At 35.5% G+C, this 20,135-nt stretch overlaps 2 protein-coding genes and 1 long non-coding RNA gene across 4 annotated transcripts; 1 reads left to right on the top strand and 2 right to left on the bottom strand.

Annotated features, from left to right (window-relative positions):
• Window positions 1-5,288: 5,288 nt before the first annotated feature.
• Window positions 5,289-6,986, bottom strand: LOC105969717 (beta-amyrin 28-monooxygenase). Its single transcript, XM_088814987.1, has 2 exons — window positions 6,981-6,986; window positions 5,289-6,780 (listed from the first exon to the last, which is right to left on the bottom strand). Exons 1-2 carry the CDS (start codon window positions 6,984-6,986, stop codon window positions 5,446-5,448), a joined length of 1,341 nt encoding a protein of 446 aa, XP_088671113.1. The 3' UTR covers window positions 5,289-5,445.
• Window positions 6,987-9,083: 2,097 nt separating this feature from the next.
• LOC105975407 (putative protein FAR1-RELATED SEQUENCE 10) lies at window positions 9,084-10,990 on the bottom strand. Its single transcript, XM_088814986.1, has 3 exons — window positions 10,923-10,990; window positions 9,828-10,552; window positions 9,084-9,714 (listed from the first exon to the last, which is right to left on the bottom strand). Exons 1-3 carry the CDS (start codon window positions 10,947-10,949, stop codon window positions 9,084-9,086), a joined length of 1,383 nt encoding a protein of 460 aa, XP_088671112.1. The 5' UTR covers window positions 10,950-10,990.
• A 131-nt stretch (window positions 10,991-11,121) lies between these two features.
• On the top strand, window positions 11,122-13,154 carry LOC148772328 (uncharacterized). 2 transcript variants are annotated; one of them, XR_016035136.1, is made up of 6 exons: window positions 11,124-11,456; window positions 11,825-11,892; window positions 12,000-12,069; window positions 12,537-12,631; window positions 12,739-12,804; window positions 12,920-13,154. It is a non-coding gene; the product is annotated as an uncharacterized LOC148772328 (long non-coding RNA). The 2 variants fall into 2 exon arrangements; XR_016035135.1 differs by having other exon boundaries at window positions 11,122-11,456; window positions 12,000-12,631.
• The last annotated feature ends 6,981 nt before the right edge of the window (window positions 13,155-20,135 follow it).

Genomic DNA, 20,135 nt, shown 5'->3' with positions numbered 1-20,135 from the left:
TGGGTTTATCCCTAATTTATTAGGTACCTAAGGAGGTATATAAAATAGGGGCGATTTGATATAGGTCATCATATAGTAGATTTTATGTGTATAAATTCAACTAATAAATCCTTATTTTAATTAAATTTATTGCACTTATTGTGACTAAAATACCCCTAACAATATATGGAATAATAATCCAAAATAATAGACCACTTAATACTTTATTTTTATCCAAAATATACGTAACCAACCCCTCTCTAAAATCCCCCAAATCCCAAAAACCTTAAAATTAAAACATATCGGCAGAGATGAAAATCAACCCATCCAAAACTAATGTTCGAATTAAAAACCATAACAAAAAAATGCATCGCGTATTAGCAAGGGCCTTCAGATCGTTTGAAATCTTCAAACTTCGTTTATGTTTGTTGTTTGTGACGTGGTAATTGTTTGTTCGTTCTTCGTTTGTTGTTTTGGTGCTTTTTTTTTCGTTTTCGCTTTCTTTTGTGTTTGCGATTTCCACTCCTCCCGCAAACAATGGTTCAAACACATACGAATCTCGGTAAGTAACTGATGATGCTAAAAATAGATCACCTTAAACAGTTGAGATCGAGGGAGCTGGGAGAGCAAAGTGGATCACTGCTCACGTGCTAGATGGCCCTGAGATACTTGCGAACAAAGAACACGTGAACTAGGCCGGGGGTTGATCCGGCGGAAACCCCTCCGACGCTCAAGTCAGACGTGAAGATAGTACGTAATTGTAGAGCGAATTCGAATAGAAGAATTGATTGAATAATAATAGCGTACCGTAATTCAATGAACTTAAGTTGTATTTATACTTTATTGATTGGGCCGAGATCAATTTATCGGGCAACCTTATTTGGATGTGATTGGACTTCCGTAGAAATAGCTATTAAATTGGGCAGTGACCCAGTAAATATGGGTTTATTGGGCTGGGCCAATAGACATATCAGTAACATATGTTATGGATATTATGCAGAGAAGTAAAAGTGTGGGTATGTAATTATCTTTTTTGCAATGCTTCCATTTGTTTTTAGATGTTTTGATGATGATTTAATGACAGATGTTATGGGTCTTTTTCTTATCTCAAGGGAATTTTTTTGCTGATATTGGAGTATCGATGTCGTCCATTATCCACACACTTCACAGGTTTCGATTGAGATATTTTGTACAGCTCTTTATCGTACTTTTTATATTATTGTTTGCATTTTTATTTTTATTTTTTTGCAGTTTTTTATTGCTTATTGACAATTAGTTGTTATAGCTGTTTGTATTTTTGATTGTATGAAATTTATATTACATTATGCATTATTGAATCTTCATATTGACCTTTATTAGTTGTTCTAGTGATGGTGTGCGTTTTGTTTTTCTTGAGTTTTGCTATTTATTATTGTTCATTTAGTTTGCAATTTGCTATTCCTTTATAATTGAAACAGCATGTTCTTGTTTGCAATTTGAAGTATCTTGTTTGCAATTTCTTGTTTGATATTCCTTGTTTGCAATTTCCGGTTAATTTGAAATTATTGTTTGCAATTGCAGTTATTGTTTGTAATTTGCTATTTTCAGGTTCATCTTTGCAATAGAAAATCTTAGTGACTGTTATTTTGTTTTTTTGTGCCAGTTCAAACAATTACGTCAAAAAAATGGGGTAGAAAACATAACATGACTCCTCAACAACTTCCTAAAAAAGGCAAAAACAACATTAAATCAGAATACAAACGAAGCCCTTAAAAGCAACAATTTTCGTCGAGTACATTGCAGGACACCACTCCTTGCAACTACCTTTATTGATTGAGCCTGTATAAATGTATTTGAATGTCTTTTATTCATTAGATCTTAACAACAACTATATTGTTAACTTTCATTAGAAAATTGTAATTATTGGTTTGTATCTTGCATAAATTTGTGTTTAATGTACTAATTTGTTACTAGTCAAAAATTAGTTTGTTGATTTTTGTTATACCATCTTTTGTTTCACATTTTGGATTTTAAAACTATTTCATATTGTTCGGAGGAAAAATTGCACTTGAGTAGTTCTTGTTGCGTTTTTTATTTTGCTGCCGTAAATTGCAGTTTGTTTATCCTTTCTTTTGTATTTCTCTCTTTATTGTTGCAATTTATATATTGCAAATTATATTTTGCATTTTGCTATTACAACTTGGAAATATATAAAATTTGATACATAAAGAATTGGATAATGAAAAATATGACAAAAAATTATGCAAATACATGTATGAAATCCTGCCAAAATGTGACAAGTAGATGCACATATTACAACGATTTTGGGACGTTAAATATGCGTTTCAAATTCGTTTTGTTTTTTACATAAGCATAATTAATTAGAAAATGCAAATAAAAATAATAAGCCTATTAGAAATAAGTAATAATAAATAAATATTGAGATAGAGAAAGAGGGGGAGAGAAATTCACGTGAGACAGGGGAAGAGAGACATAGAGAGGACATATTGAGAGACTCACGTGTGATTTGGTTAGAAGAGTGGAGTGATATGTGGGATTTGCTCCCCCATTTTCTATAAATACTGATTTTCAGATAAATATTAATTGAGGATATTTATGTCTATATACTATTATTTTAATTTCATTTATATTATTTTTTTAGGTCAAAAGACTTATACCTATATTCATCTAACAAATTAGATCTCTACCTATATAAGTATAAAATAAGGGGTGTTTAGCTAATTTCCCCTATAAAATAAGCTCAATTGAGATATGGGAAAGATGGGGGAGAACTTTTCTTCTTTCTTTATAGTAATAGATCATTTCTAGGGTTCATTTGGATATTTCATGCAAATGCTAATGTATGATGATGCAATTCTTTTTCCCTTTCTTCTTCTTTTTTTCTCTCTCTTTTTTTTTTTAATCTTTTATGATGTAGTTTTGTTTGATTTCTGTAAAAATTCTTGTTGAATAGACTATGATGATCTCGTGGACTAATTTTATTGTTTTTTTTTCTTTTTTTACTGTAAACCTACAATCTATCTACATATCTATGTAAAAAGAGGATCTATTAAGGATGGCCAAGGGATGGGTTTTAGAAAATCTGCACCCATATCGCTAGCAAAATGTCCCACTCCAAAACCCCCTCCCCCCACCCCATAGTCATTTCTGGTTTGATTTTATTAAACCCATCCTGTACCCGCCCCACCCTGGACCCGTAATTTTTTAGTTTATTTATAATTTAATAAATTAAAATATCTCTAAAAATAAGTATTTTATAATATATAAAATTAATAAAAACATATAAACGGGTTGGATACGGAGCGTGTAAGGGTGTTTATGTTCAAAACCCATACTCGCCCGGTCCCGCTAGGGGTGAAATCTTTAAAACCCGTACACGCCCCATTAGCTAACGAGCGGGGATTTCTCGATAAATCCGAGGCGGGCACCCATTGGGCAGGTTAAATTTTCATCTCTAGGATCTATAGTCTCAATGAATGACATGTTTCCAATTGCTTATGTGTAACTTCAAATTGCTTAGTTGGAGTTCAAATGTTGACGTGTTATCTCCAATTGCTTAGGTGTATTAATCAATTGCATAGTAACGAATTATTAGTAAAGGGTCTATTAGCGAGACCCCGTCATTATTCTTTTTAATAATACAAGATCCACTTTGTTATTCACAATGTTGTTAGAACCGGACCAAACCGCCAGGTCGGACCATCAAAATCCGGTTCGACCGGGTAAAAACGAGAAAGCAGCGAGTCAGCCAAGGAACTCGAGTTTTGCCCAAAACACTCAAACCACTGCTGAGTTGGTTATTTGTGGCTAGATTTGAGTCAACCTTCACGGACATAGTGGTGGGTGGTCGGATCTAATCATGAGTGGTCGAAGGATTGCCATATATGATCATGGGTGATCGAATAGAGGTGGATGGTTGCCGAATTTGGAGAATAAAGAATGGGAAAATATAAAGTAGAAGCAATATATCTTATATGATCATGGGTGATCGAATAGATGTGGATGGTTGCCGAATTTGGAGAATAAAGAATGGGAAAATATAAAGTAGAAGCAAAAGAAATATTGTAAAAATTGAAAATAATAAGTGCTAGATTAAAAATATAAAGAAAATAATATAAATATTAAAATTAATAAAATAATATTAAAAAAATCAAAAATCCGGTTGAACCGGTTCGATAATATAAAACCATGACCCGAATGGTTGTTCGGTTTCATAGGCGGTCCTGTTTTGAAAAAATTGGTTATTTGCATTTGAGAGACCCCTAAGTTTTTTCTTTTCTTTTTTTGAGAAAAAGATGGATATATTAGGCACACATGACCAGATGTGAAGGGAGAAGATACACATTTGGAATTGCACAAAAAAGACTCTTCATCTCAGAGAGGTTTGAATTTTGTTTTTTTTGGGAAAACGTCAACTACCATGTCTCTTAACAAAGGAAAAGGAACACGACGACAAGGAATTAACGAGAATTAAACAATTATCCAAAATAGCCCCAAAGGAGTGGAGCGAGATTTTCGGGTTTCGGATTTTCGGGTTTTCAGGTGTTCGGGTTTCGAGTTTTAGGTTTTCGGGTTTCGGGTTTCAGGTTTTCGGGTTTCGGGTTTTTGGGTTTTGAATTTTCGGGTTTTGGGTTCTCGGTTTTTGGCTATTCGGATTTCGGTGTCACCCTTTCGTAAAGCTTCCATTATTTGAACGCAATCTCCTTCAATGATGATATCCTCCAAATGCCAAGAGATAGCGAATAAAATGGCTTGGCGCACCGCTTCGGCTTCACCTTCAACTTCGGTAATCACCTTCAATAATTTTTTTTAATAAAGTCGTCTTTTTTTTTTTTTTTGTCAGGCAGATTTATCGTATCGTAAACAACTACAGATACAATAATCAACTACATTTTTTTTTTGGTTATTTTACATAACCCTCTAGCCACCAAATAAACTAAGGATAAACCCAAGCCCAAATCATCCTTTGACATACCCACTGGAGAAGTAAAAGTACTGTACTACCCTTATATGCAATTTTCGGCCAAACTGCATTCATCATTTATGGTCCTGCATTTATCATTTTCGCTGATTTATTTATTATTATTATTAAATTATTTTTATTTAATAAACCTATTTGTTAAATTTATATCTATATGGTTGAGGTTATGCAATAATGGATTATGCTTTCTAAAAAATAATGTAGCAATATTACTTCAAAAAAAAGTATAGAAGTGAGATAGTGAAGTAAACGAAGATATAAACAATAACAAATAAAGACGTTCAACGCACAAAGGAAGGGTATCCAAATATAATATTTAAACATTTCCCATTGAGATAATCACATCATATAATACTTCATCAAGTAAGCAACTAAAGTTATGACAAACCAAATCGAAATAAAAAAAAGCTCAAACTATCGGAGCTAGTGGAATGAATAAAATAATTTACTATTATGAAATAATCGGATTAGTAAGTAAATAAGGTTTAATTTTGGTGAGGGAAGAGGCGGATAGGAAGACCCTTGGCGGGAATCGGCATTGGATCGACAACAAATTTACCATCATTAGGAATGACCTTCTCGAACTTGAACCTCTTGACAAGATGGTGCATGAACACCAGAATCTCGAATCTTGCGTACTCTAATCCGGGGCACATTCTCGGTCCCCCTCCGAAAGGAACAAAAGTGTAGGGTGCGGGCCCCGCTCCCTGAAATCTTGATGGATCGAACTTTTCCGGTTCCGAAAAGATTTCCGGATTTTTGTGAGTTGCGGTGGCGCTCCAGTATAGCTTGAAACCCTTTGGAATAAAGTAACCCCTGTACGAAAAATCAGCAATGGCTTCTCGGAATGTTCCGGGGACTGGTGTTGCAAGTCTCATGACTTCACAAGCAACGTTCCATGAATATTTCATCTTCTGTAGATCTTCCCAGTTGAGCGGATCGCCTGGAGATTTTGATTTCAAAATCTCCATTTGTTCGTTGTAGACTCCATCGTAGATATGGGGAAGCTCGGCAAGATACTTGACGATAAAAGTGCAAGCAACGCTAGCACTATCACGACCTCCAATCAGCAAGCCCAAGATCTTATCCGCAATATCAAACTCTTGCATGAAATTGCCATTTTCATCGCTGGTGAGAAGCATGTGGGATAGAATATCTTGTGTGGGCGAAGCTTTCCCTTCGGCCAAATCGATTTTCCGTTGTTTGATGATGGAAACAAGCTCTTGTCTGACAATCTTGGAGGCCTTAATACCCTTATTGAAGGGTGTTCCGGGCAAGTCAATGGGGACGGCAAATAAACTTGAGGCCAAGAGATTAAAAGGTTTCGATAATCTATCAACCTGTTGAGGATCCTCAACACTTGCAAAAAGCCTGCAAGCTAATTGGAAGGTGTAGTCTTTTGCAAGAGGTAAGACTACTACTTCTTTCTTGTTCTCCCATCCCTCCTCAAAGTGTGTTTGGGCCATATGGTCCATTTTACCGATGTAGCGACGAAGGGCTTCGGTTTTTAAGAAAGTGTGGAGCATTCTTCTCAACTTGATGCCCTCTTCTTCGGAAGAAGATCGAGTGGAAGACGGGAAAATTTTGTCGATGCCACTTGGGAACCATGCCTTGACAAGCTTGTTCTCGTTTGAGAACAAGAATTTGTTGCCGCTGGCACCGCTCAAAACGGCGGCTTTCTCGCCCACAAGGTGAGTTCTGAAAACAGTGGATGAGTACTTAGCCACTCGGTCCAAGACGAACTTCTCCGGGTGTCCCTTCCACCCGGCCCACAGGAAATGGAGGCTCTCCCCCACTAGGGGCACTACAAGAAAAACTAGCTTTAGCGACCAATTTTTCAGCGATGATCAGAAAATGGTCACTACATATATGCATATAGCGACCAATAATATTTTGGTTGCAATAGTCAATTTACGTATTTTTTTTGCAACCAACTAATATTTGGTAGCTATAAATGGTCACTATAATTTGTCCAGAGTTGAGTAGTTATATAGTGACCAAATCTCTACTCGTTAGCGACCTTCATTTAATAGTCACTGTAAATAATGTTAATAGCGACCAATTTGATAACAAAAATGATTAATGGTAGCTATAAATTTTCGGACTGAACATTAACCGAATTGTTTTGGCTGCTAATAGTATTCTAAAAGCAACCATTTGAAATTTTCAAAATTTATTTAATTAAACCAATTAATATATGAAAATCCTAATTCCAAAATTAATATATATATATATATATATATATATATATATATATATATATATATATATATATATATATATATATATATATATATATATATATATATATATATATATATATATATATATGTGTGTGTGTGTGCGCAAATTTGTATTAATGTATTATATATAACTGAAATGATTTGTGCAGGCATAAATTAAACATTCAGGCACATTGTTTACCATTTCTCAAAAACCAAAAGGTAAAAAACTCAAAAAACTCTCTCAACCCTCTCGATTTTCTTTCGCAAAGCCCGTGCAAATCGTCAACAGATCGGAGGTAATTTTTACGTTTTTACGATCCTCTTGTTATGTAGATTACGAATCCGAAAAAAAAAACGAAAAAAATCGAGCTTAGCAACACTCGTGTGAATTTACACGAGCGGAACCACTTCGCTCGTGTAAATTCACACGAGTGTGAATTAAATATTTTTTTTTTTTTTTTTTTTTTTTTTAATTTATTTCGTAAAAAAATGGGAGTTTGATTTTTACTCGTGTGAATTTACACGAGCGAAGTGGTTCCGCTCGTGTAAATTCACACGAGTAATTAATTTTTTTTTTTTTTTTTTTTTTTTTTTTAATTTATTTCGTAAAAAAATGGGAGTTTGATTTTTACTCGTGTGAATTTACACGAGCGAAGTGGTTCCGCTCGTGTAAATTCACACGAGTAATTAAAATTATTTTTTTTTTTTTTTTTTTTTTAAATTTATTTCGTAAAAAAATGGGAGTTTGATTTTTACTCGTGTGAATTTACCGCGGCTTGTTTGGCGCGGGATACAAAGTCACTTTCCACGCTCCTGACGGCATGTGGCAGAACGAGTACGCCAACTTCATTGACCTGTCGCAATACCCTGAAGCCTGGCCGCCGGAAACAGTTGCCGAGGAGTACATGAAGTGGTACATCGAGCGGACGCACCGGTTCATTAGCAACCCTGATAGAGTTCCGCCTGCAGAACGGGTTGTTGCTGCGGTGCCGCCAGACCAGCCGTTCGCCAACGATATAGCTCGGCTCCTAGTTCCGATCGTGTTCGGTTTGACTGGTGACGACGCAGCAGAGGCATTCCTGAGCATTCAGCCGCAGCTGAGGGACTTGTTGACGCCACATGCCCACTATTTGCGTCTCTTACCTAGGAGAGGTCGCGGGGGAGGTCCGAGGACTCGGGGTCGGGGGTCGAGGGGTGGACAGTAGTACATGTTATCTATTTGTGTATTTGTTTCGGATTTTTTGCACCTGACAATTGGTATTCGTGTGTTGTGATTTGTTGTTTGTTTTCGGATTTAGTTTTTTGTACGGATGTTTCATTTTGGATTTGCGGATATTTCTTATTTGCCCGTAATATGTTATTTATTTATTTGTACGGATTATAATTATGTTGTATCGAACGAAATTATATTTTTATTTGTAGTATTAACGGGATTTAAAAAAAAAAAAAAAAAAAAAAAAAAAAATTACCTCTGCTCGTGCGTTTTCACACGAACAGAGGTGTTCTGCTCGTGTGAAAACACACGAGCAAAACGCCTCTGTGCGTGTGAAAACGCACGAGCGTATTAAATATTATTATTATTTTTTTTTTTTTTTGTTTTTTTTTAAAAAAAAGAAAAAAAAAAAAAAAAAAAAAAAATTACGTGGAAATACGCTCGTGCGTTTTCACACGCACAGAGGCGTTTTGCACGTGTGTTTTCACACGAGCAGAACACCTCTGTTCGTGTGAAAACGCACGAGCAGAGCAAATTTTTTTTTTTTTTTTTTTTTTTTTTTTAAATCCCGTTAATACTACAAATAAACATATAATTTCGTTCGATACAACATAATTATAATCCGTACAAATAAATAAATAAGTAAGTCCGATAACAACGTAAACAAAATTACAGTAATACAGTACTACCTATGCCTAGAAGTCAACGTCGTCCAAAAAGCAAGTCGATCCGCGTAAAAATCTCGTAGAGGTAGTAAATTGGGAGCTGCAAAATACCTCCACTGAGGATGGAGACGAGGAAGAGGGCATGAAACCGGTACTCGTATGATCATAAAATGATCGTTATGTAGCGACATAGGAACAAATCTCTCCTTATAAATCAACCACGTTTCATTGATGTAAGTTATCAGCTTCTGATATTGCCCGTACAAACTAACTATCTCGCTATAGTTGCATTCGTATTCTTCCTCAGTCTCAGATTCGACTAATTTTGCCCACACCGTCCTCCGGAACAGTATACCCAACTTGGTGTTACCCAAGAATTTTGACGCGTTTGCCTCAACGTTTCTGTTTATGTGATATAAACATAACATGTGATGCGAATGTGGAAACACGTTTGGCAATGCTTTCAGTAGGCCCAGCTCACGATCTGTCAGTATCACTTCTGGTTCTATCCCGATTGGTAATATGTCTCGCAAACATCGCAATGTCCATGCATAAGTGTCCCCATCTTCACGTGACATAAAAGCAACGGCAATAGTGAAGTTCCTTCCCACGGGAGTAACCCCAATGATCTCCAAAAGAGGCATTTCATATCTACATGAAGGTAATTATAATTTAGTCAACTCTTACATATATATATATACATATATATATATATATATATATATATATATAATAAATGTAATACACATTTAAATAATTATTACCTGTTAGTCTTGTACGTGCAATCCATCAGGATGACGTATGGAAATAACTGCAAAAGCTTTATTGAATCAGGGTGCGCAAACATAACGTCTTGCACTGTATCACCAGCTGGATTTGTTCGATGCCATTTGCTGTATCCACTCTCACTTAGTTCGTGCCACAGATGTTGTATAACTGTTTTTCCTTTCATTTCCTCTCGTCTAATTTTCTGTGATTCATTGTACACTTCTCTCAAGGACGCAGCCGTATCCGGATTCATCTGCCTCAGATGATGCAAAATTTCCTTCGGCTTCACATGGCTCTTTTTCAGTATCTTTGTCACTTCTCGTTGCTCTTCAGTCAGGCGACTTAGCGAACGTAGTCCTTGTGGATATTTATGAGGATTATGATTGTGCTTGCCATTTTTGATGGTAAGGCGCCATAATCCATCACGACCCTCTTTACCCCATAGCGCAAAAGGGCATTTACACTTTATTGAACCGGACTTCCGGCTTGTTTCGACCTCTGCATTTTTTCCTCGACTCTTATAGGCTCTTTTGCAAGTTAAATACTGTCGGCCCTCGTGGTAAGACTGTCGCCTAATCTCATGTCCATGACTGATGGCCATATTCATCGCCCACTCGACTAGTGCATCTTTACTATCAAATGCAGTCGAAATTGTGAAAAATTCACTGAAATCATGTAGCTCGAATGTTTCAATATCTTCATCCACATCTATGTATACTTCCTGTTTTTATATTAATGTAATTAGCAAATTATAAAACTAAAGGATAAAACTAAAAAAAAAAAAAAAAAAAAAAATTGTGGTGCTCGTGTGATTTCACACGAACAGAGAGGTTCTGCTCGTGTGATTTCACACGAGCAAACCTCCTCTGCTCGTGTGAAATCACACGAGCTAATTAAAAAAAAAAAAAAAATTTGTTCTTGAGCTCGTGTGAATTTACGCGAGCACTTGCCAAGTGCTCGCGTAAATTCACACGAGCTCAAGAATAAAAAAATTGTTCTTGAGCTCGTGTGAATTTACGCGAGCACTTGGCAAGTGCTCACGTAAATTCACACGAGTAGATGAATTTTCGGGAAAAAAACGAAAAACTTACATTCGGGTCTAAGTTGTTTGGATCCATCGCAAAAATTGTTGAATATCTGAAATTTTTCACTTTGAATGTTGAGTTTTCTTCTTTTATAGGATTTGGTAGGAACAGTACAAAAGGTAAATAGTTATGGTAAAAAGGTAAAAAACCATGGTAAAAAAGTGCCTGAATGTTTAATTTGGCCTGCGTATATCACCACCCTATATATAATAATAGTTTATACGGCGATTGAAAACCCCTCTCTCTTCACTTATCAAAAAAAAAAAAAAAGAAAACCCCTATCTCTTCCAATTGTATCAGATCCATTATTCTTCCCTCTTACAGCCTCCCTCGACCCATAATCGGCTCAATCGATTCATCACTTGATAATCGGCTCTGTCTATCTATCGCATAGTAATCGGCTCCGTCGATCCATCGCATATTAATCGGTAGTATATGAAGATAACTATCATGAACCCTCACCTCATCTCGCGTCGTCTCTACAGCCCCCGTCGGCCTTGTTGCAGCCCACTTAAGCACAAGTTCTTCATGATTTCTCAGGTTTCTCAAAAATCCCAAATTTTGAAATCGGAAATCAAGAAATTATATAGTTTATTCATATTTATATCCATTTTGGAATTTATTTTGTCATGATGAACGACTTAAAATTAAATTCTTAATTGAGATTTTTCAGATTGAATCTGACTTCTTATTTGTTTGTCTCTTATACATTGGATAAAATTGAAATATTTGGTGGAGGTTTTTGTGTATTGCACTATACATATGTCTTTATTATTAATTGGGTACATATAATTCTCACATATTGTCAATGAACTAATATTTGGTTATGGGTTACTAACAGTAAAAATGGAGAAGTTTTTATATTTGGTCATTAGTTACTAACAATAAAGGGGAATTTTTTTTTATAGATAGAATGCTACCCAGTTTAAATCCGAAAAAACATGAATAGAGGCCATTGATGCCATTTGTGCATGAGGTTTGTTATCCTCCACACTTGCAGTCATTGATTTTCACTACCAATGTTGGTGTTTATTTTCGGACTTTAAAAGAGCCTAACATATATACATTGTGAAATTCTTTTAGGTAGTTTGAGGCGGCACTACATTCCCGAATACAATGTCTGGAGCAAAGGTTAATGGATTTAGAACCACGGGTGAGTAGGGAACATAGTTATTGTATCTTATCTTCTACTTTCAATCCCAGCTAATTCTCTTGTCTTCTTGCACTTGATTCATAGGAGGTAAGTGGAATAGCTACTCGTGAATAATAGGATAACATGAGAAACAACATAATTCTTTTATTTTGCAATTTTGTTTTACGTCTAAGGTAATCCAAAAAATGTTATTAAATAAATAGTGTATGTCCCTCGACTTCCTAGATAAAGGCCCGGTCGAGTCCTGACCTCTTATTAACAACTTGAATTGGGATCACATTTTCTTTGGTAATAATAGCTAAGGCTGTTCAGATTATTAAGTGGCATTGTGTTCAATTCAAGTTTGTTTTCCACCCCTAGCAGAAATTGACATACAAAAGGTATATGTTCATGTCTTACATATAGCTGGAAAATCTAAGTTTATATTTATGCTAGCTATTGTATTGTTTTTTCTGTAATTATTTCAGGATGAAATTGCCATTATATTGTTGGATCTGATTAACAAGTGTTATGTTTGACAGACCTGTAGAAGGTCAGGTAGTAACTGGTGCATTTAAACAGGGTAAAAATGGTGCATCATATGCATATTTCATTTCATGTTTCTTTATGATAAATTAATTGAACTTGGTTTCTCATAAACTTGGATTCCTATTTTTATCTCTTACGTAGGTTATAACTTATAGGTGCCAAATTTGCAATTGAGGGTAAAGTTTAGTTAGTGGCTCTACTGATAAGGTAAATCGATTCATTCCATAAGATTTTCTTTATTGTTTTTGTTGCTTATATAATCACTACATTGGGAAAACTATTGCATGTATGTCTTCTAATTTTTCGTGGCATCCAATTTCAGGCACCCAGAGAGAAGCAGAGAGGCAGTTGAAGCTCATGATGTTACTTCAATCAAGTTCCGGATGTGAATGTTGTCATTGCGGTGTTTAGTTCAACTAGTCTGCAAGACAGTGTTTGGTTTCTCCTGTATATATATTAAATTATTAATCACTGATTTAATTGACTTGTCAACAATTAATTAGTTAGTTACTAATATGTACAAACTAGCTATCAATTTTAATTTTTTTTCTTTACAATTATTATTTGTTTTTTTTAGCAGCAATAAATTTATTATATGCACATAAATTGAGATATATATTGTGATAGATAAAAATTTATTACAACCAACTATTCTTGTAGTTAAATTATTATTTTGAGCAACAAATTTATTGGTCGCAATGTGGTCACTAAAATATGTTATGTTTGTGACCATATAAATCAATTGCAACCACCTACTTGGTGGCTAAAAGAATATCATTTATCAACCAAAAATATTTGGTTACTATTTATATATCTATAGCAACCATATTAATATTATTGCGACCATTAATTTTAACATTAGCGAGTCTAAAATTTGTCGCTAATGATTCCATCTTTAACGACCATTATTGGGTGGTCGTTAAATCTATGTTTGTAGTGTCCAACTGATTTGCTCGTCACTGATACTTTTAGTAGCCACCCTGTTGTGACCACGAGTGACCAAGCCTAATTTGGTCGCTACAAGTTTTAGCAACCATTTTCTTACTTTTAGCAACCATAACAAATCGTCACTAAAACCATTTTTTCTTGTAGTGGGGCCACCCCATTTGTCCTGGCGGCAGGGGACCGGCGGCGGTGGTGGTGGAGGATTTGTTCTTGTTGAAGAACAGGTGGTGGTGGAGGCCGAAAAGGAATGCAAAGAATATTGAAATCGAGATGGAGACGACAGAGACTAACAGGATCATCGTCATCACTTCCATAATATTGTGTATGTAGGCTTAATTTCTATTTGTGTATGTTTATTAACTGATGAATGTTTTGGTTATGTTTTCTCGAAGCTGGACAGTTACATATATATACACTATACTTCGTAAAGAGTCAAATATTAATCTAAGTTGGCGGCCATCAAGAATTAAATAATGACTTAATTATATATACATAAACTATATAGTTTGATATAATTAAGTGTGTATATAATATATGGATGGTCAAAAACAAGGTGCTGTACTGAAGCATGGGACAGTTTGTCGTGTAGTGAAAATGCAGAATCAAAGAAGGAGCTGAGAATCCATGTCTGAAGTCTGCACTACTGATAGGAAGTTCATCAGCAATTACATCCTTATTAAACTACATTTTCTGTTACTATTAAATATATACAATAAGAAAATAGCTAGCAAGTACCAATTTTATTTATTTTTTATTATTTCTATAATATTATTATAATATTATTAAATGTAAAAGTACGCAGGAATGTTTTATGGTTTTTTAACATATTTTTTGCTACACTTTTAACCCACAATCAATAAATGGCAATGTGTGTTAATTATGTGTATATAATATATAGAAGTAGAAGAAAGTAAATTATATTCAATTAATTATCCTTTTTAATTAATTACGCAATTAGGTTGTCATTGGTCATACAGATACTCTCTATAAGTGTTTTGTCAAAAAACATTGACTAGCATTTAACACATACAAAGTTTTAAATACTACTAATAGAAATGTGTGCATTATGAAGTGTTGTTTGGTTGCAAAGTTGGAATCAAACATCCTTCTTTTATTCCAGCCATATGATAGTATTTAATTGATTAATTTGTCAACTTCTTTTATTTTAATTGGCATCATGATATTATGCCATAATACAAAAACTCCAAATTTATTTTACATTCACGACAATTGAATATAATTACAACAACAATAATAATAATAATTATTATTATACATATAGTAATAGGAATAATAATAAAACACTAATTAGGGATGACAGTCTAACACGCCCCTCTCCGCTCCGGATTTACTGGGTAATCCCCGCCCCATTAGCTAATGGGGCAGGTGCAGATTTTAAAAAATTTCACCTATAACGGATACGGGTTTTGATCATATACACCCTTACCCATCCCATATCCAACTAATAATACCGGCGGTCTCCGGCGTTGATTTTTTTTAGTGTTTTTTTAAGTTTTTTTTTTTTTTTTTTTTTTTTACATCCGCCGCTAAACGTTTGACCGTAATTGTGCTGTCACTGACAGTAAATTAACGTAATATTATTATTTTTTGTTTTTTGTTGTTTTTTTTTATTTTGCTTGATTTGTTGACAAGTCGACGTAATTATATTACTGTCGTCGACAGTAAAATAACTGTAAACACAATAATATTACTGTAAACAACATCAATATTATTATTTTTTTGGGTTTTTTGTTTCGTTTGAGTTATTCACGGGGTAACGTAATAATATTACTGTCTATTATTGTAATATTACTGTAAACACAATAATATTACTGTGGTTGACGGTAATATTACTGTTGTTATAGTAATATTGCTGTCAACCACATCAATATTATTATTATTTTGTTTTGGATTTTTTGTTTGTTTGAGTTATTCACGGAGTAACGTAATAATATTAATGTCTATTATTGTAATATTACTGTGGTTAACGGTAATATTACTGTTGTTATAGTAATATTACTATCACTCACAGTAATATTAATTCTTTTGGTTTTTTATTATGTTTACATTTGTTGAACGGTCAACATAGTAATATTACTCTATTACAAAATAATAATGAGTTTTGTTGTGTTAATATTACTGTATTAGAGATTAATATAGCAATATTACTGTGTTAAACTGTAGTTTAGTTAATTTTACTGTGTTAAACAGTAATATAGCTAATATTAGTGTCAATCACAGCAATATTGCTGTTTAAACGAAAAAAAAATTACTGAAAGAAAGAAAAAGAAAAAAAAAAATTCGAAAAAGTCAACGCCGGAAACCGGCGAAAAAATCCGGAAGAATTTTATTTTTGAAAAATCAACGCAGGAGACCGGCGTTGACCGCCGGTCAACGCCAGCATCCGGCGGGGAAAAAAAAGTTTTTGAAATATTTTTTTTTTTTTGAAAAAAAAAGTTTTGGGTCAAAATTGAATAATTTGTGAAATTAAATAAAGTTAAGGATGAAATTGTAGCATGTTAAAGTATGAGGGGTTATCTTAGTCTTTTACAAAAATGTGGACCATGTGTGGACTTATTGGTAAATGAGTTTTTTGTCCGGATCTCTTTATGAATAAGTACCCATTGATGGGCTTATTTGTAATGACCCCTTTAAATTTAAGTTAATAGAAAAAAAAAACTATAACTGAACTTAAACGCAATAATAATAACCGTATATTATAATAATTTGATATATATTATGGTTAATTATGATTACAGATAGTTTTAAAAATTATATTATGGATATTGATAGTTATACAAAATTGAGAAAACATAACAATTATTATAATATATAAAACGTTTCGTATGGGCGGATATATAAAGGGTGATAGGACCAAGCTTGCATTTCATGTAAATTTACGTGAAATCCCTTAAAAATAATTGAAGTTATTTAATACGAGTTTTTATGCATGAACAAGAACAAGAATCTCACGATTATAGTCACTTTTAAATGTTGTATTTTGTATTGTAATGTAATTTTATTGCGTGTTATAATTTCAATAACAATCGTAATAAGCGTAATTTTGTTCTTTTTAATGATTAACTTGAAATGTTGTATACTTTATTGCAATATAATTTTTATTTCGTATTCTAATTTTAATGACTACTAGTACATCACCCGTGCATCGCAAAAAAAAATTATTTGCGCCAAAAAAAAAACCCATCCTGTTCTCCGCCATCCACATTCTATCATCCACCATTTCCGCCACCTCTCTCCGCTGACCAAGAATTGAAGTCTGGAGATGGAAATTTCAAATAATACATCCGCCGTTGGTGAATTAGATTTGACTGATTACCTCCATTGGCGGCGGCTCCGTCAACTGCAAATCCATTCCCCAATCTTCTAAACCCCTTCAAATATGTCCTCTCGGCATCCATATCGGAACTCTGAGAAGATGCAGATGGTGGTTGCCGGTTGGTCTCCACACCGTCGTCAAAGAAGAAAAAGGGGAAAGAGGGTTTTAAAAATGTTTCTAAAATTTGCAATTTGACCCAAAAATTTGTATTATTTATATTTAAGTTCTATTGAATTTATGTTTATTATAAAAAAATATTTTAGGGGCATTTGAGACTTTTCAAGTCAAAAAACCATCAACAAGTCGCACTAAACGCTCGTACATCATAAAATTTGCAGGTAGGGGGGCGGGTGACTTTGACTTGTTAATATAGGGGGGTAAGTGTTAATTGTTTTTATATAGGGATTTTTTCGGCAATTTGACATATCATAGGGGTGCCGCTTGCCAAAAGCTCTAGTTTATCGACTAACAAAGTTTGGAGTAGGCGTCGACAATATTCACCATGAGACCATATTGGGAAGATATTTTGATAGGATGAATAATTGGCGGTGTAATTCTTCATGAATACTCCTCTTATATCTTGCTCTCCAAAATAAAGAGAAATATAAAATCCATTATTTTATGGATTTATTATTATGAAAAGTAATGTATAGACGACCACTTGACAAATAAGCCCATCAATAGGTACTTAATCATATTGAGGTCTGGACAATAAACTTTTTTACAAAAAAATCCACACGTGATCCGCCCGAAAACCACTTTTTGAAACTTGATGGGGCAGCTTTAAGAATCTGGAATTGAACTTGGGTATTAATCTTCTCCGCAGCTCAGTGCCCCCGAGGAGTATTTGGGCCCTGGCCTTTTCTCCGTTGGGCCTAATTGAGAAAGCTTACACAGTATATTATTTTGACTTGGGCCGGATGAGGCCCCATAAACTTGGGCATGTATCCCTTCCGGATCAACTAGTCCCCCACTCCGAGCCTTATACGACTCTTGGGGAGATTTGGGGGTCGGAGTACTCAAGGCTTCTGCCACGTGGCCCATCCTCAGTCTTGCTTATCGTCCTTTCGTGCTTTCACCTAGAAAATTGTGACTCCTGCGTGCGGACCCCTCGTTTCATGTGTTCATTTATTAGGGTCCCCTTATTTCAAAAAAAAAATTATTTGCTTTTCCATCCTTACCTCTTCCCATTTCCTTTACACTTTTTCATCTCTTTTTCTACATTCAGACGTTTCCTCTTCACCAATAGGTACTCCTCCTCCTTTCTCTGCTTGATTTTTGTTTTGCGAAAATAAAACTGGTCATCAATGGTTTCTCGAAGCACCTCTGCTTGTTCATCTGAGAGAACGACCTCTCTTCCTCCGCCGGCTCCGGCCCCTCGGGGGCGGCGCCATCCTTCCCAAAAGAAGGCCTCTGAGCCCTCTTTTTCCCGGTCCCGCACCCACAAGGTGAAGGTCGTTCCCAAAGGGAAAGTTACTCATTCCTTAGTGGATTCCTTGGACCTTGACATCCTTCGTTCTTGTCAAGGTCTGGATCCTTCTTTCGAACTTCTTCTTCCGACCCCCTCTCAATTGCCTTCTCAGCCGACTCCCAAATATCTTACATGGTATCTCGACCAATTTAGGGCAGGTTTAACCCTTCCTCTCCATCTCTTCTATGTTGGGGTTAGTCAGGTTTACTAGATCCCTTTGCACTACTTTCATCCGAATGCGATAAAATTTATGTCATGTTTCTATATAGTGTACGTCGGCCACAGCATAGATCCTAGGCTCGATTTCTTCTTTCAACTTTTTACTCATAACAAATCCGTCTCGGGTTATTTCCATCTCTCTACCCGCATTTCCGAACGCCTTTTCAGCGGGATGGATACTAAGATCGATTCTTGGCAACGACGGTTTTTTTTCGTTCGCTCGCCCTCTCCCTGGCCTTTTGACCCCACCCCTCTCTCCAAATCTCCTAAACAGGACAAAACTGACTATGGTTATGAGAGTGAGACAACCTCGTTGCTTGCTCTTGCACAACCCCGTGTTTGGAATGTCGAGAAGATAGTGAACAATCCATCTCTTTTCTCTCGTGCCCATCTTTGGCAAACACCTTCCTCCGACCCTCGCTCTTGGGGTACACCTAATCTGACCCTAATGCCTTTTATCTTTTTCCCTCTTGTATTTCTTCTGTTTTTCCAATTTTTTTTCTTTTGTGTGAGTCTTCAGCACTCCTGCTGACCTTTCTTTACTGTTTATTAGCGCTTTTGCTTTTACGGCCTCGTTATTGATTCTTATGATTTTTTTTCCAGGCGAGATGTGTTGGAGTAGGTGACCAACAAGCCAACTTGTGGCTGTGGTCTTTCCTTTTATCTTGTAATAAAACAATCGTTTTTTCGTTCGTAATAATAAAATATCTTATTTGGCATTCTATATCTGTTATCCCATGCAAGCAGCATAGATATAGTCCTAACGAGTTACTCTATTACTGTGAGTTGATCTAGTAGAATCGTGAGATAACTCAGCAATGTAATGTAACTGTTAAACCTTGTTCCTAGTCGATGGGTTACGCCAATAATGAGGATACCGGCCTTTCCCTTTTTGAGACTAGCACTTAGTGTATGTGTACTGCGTCTCATCAGTCCTCGGTGTTGTGACATCGGCATACTTGAGTGGGTGCTCATACTGGATGAGTTCACTGAACTCCCTCGCCCTAGAAATCTATAAGTGGTTCTCATTCATCGAGTAATAGGTTTCTAAGATATAGTTGTACATCATTAGTCCTTAAGACCCAGACATCACCGTGACTTCACTAGAGGACCGATTGTATCGTGACCTGTCCCTGAGTCCCACCGCGGACCACTCCAAGGGCCAACGTTCGTGCAATCCGAAATCTAGTGTGAAGTCTGTGCATTGTAGTAGGGGATTCGAGCGCTTGGGTAGTCATGGATGTCCTGTGTGTTCTGACGGTTTATAATCCATGTAATCTCTGGCCAAAGTTGATAGTGGGGTGATTAGGGAAATGTGTTTCCCTAAGTCGCACACGAACGGATTTATAATACCTAGAACGTTCGCACGGTTATTGAACTTTATAAGAGGTCTCGGTGAACCAATGCCTCTAGTTCAATCGGGACATGTGCTACGAAGGGATCGTACTGTACGCTAACTATATCATAAGGTTCTTGCAGGCACTTTGTTTGTATCTAGGGAATCATGATGCGTAGTTGCTAGACGCCAATCTTGATTCGTTGGGCACCGATTTGATCGGGGATTAG

This window comes from Erythranthe guttata, chromosome 2, assembly GCF_056151865.1.
Source record: "Erythranthe guttata isolate IM_541 chromosome 2, IM_541, whole genome shotgun sequence".
NCBI lineage: Eukaryota > Viridiplantae > Streptophyta > Magnoliopsida > Lamiales > Phrymaceae > Erythranthe > Erythranthe guttata.
Note: the sequence above shows the minus strand (reverse complement) of the source record. Positions and strands in the feature narration are given on the sequence as shown.

Excerpts from the sequence above, each read along its gene's own strand:
- LOC105975407 (XM_088814986.1), bottom strand. The coding sequence starts at position 10,949 with ATGGATCCAAACAACTTAGACCCGAAT. Across the intron at positions 10,553-10,922 it reads CAAACAACTTAGACCCGAAT|GAAGTATACATAGATGTGGA; the intron begins GTAAGTTTTTCG and ends ATATAAAAACAG. Across the intron at positions 9,715-9,827 it reads TGCACGTACAAGACTAACAG|ATATGAAATGCCTCTTTTGG; the intron begins GTAATAATTATT and ends ACCTTCATGTAG.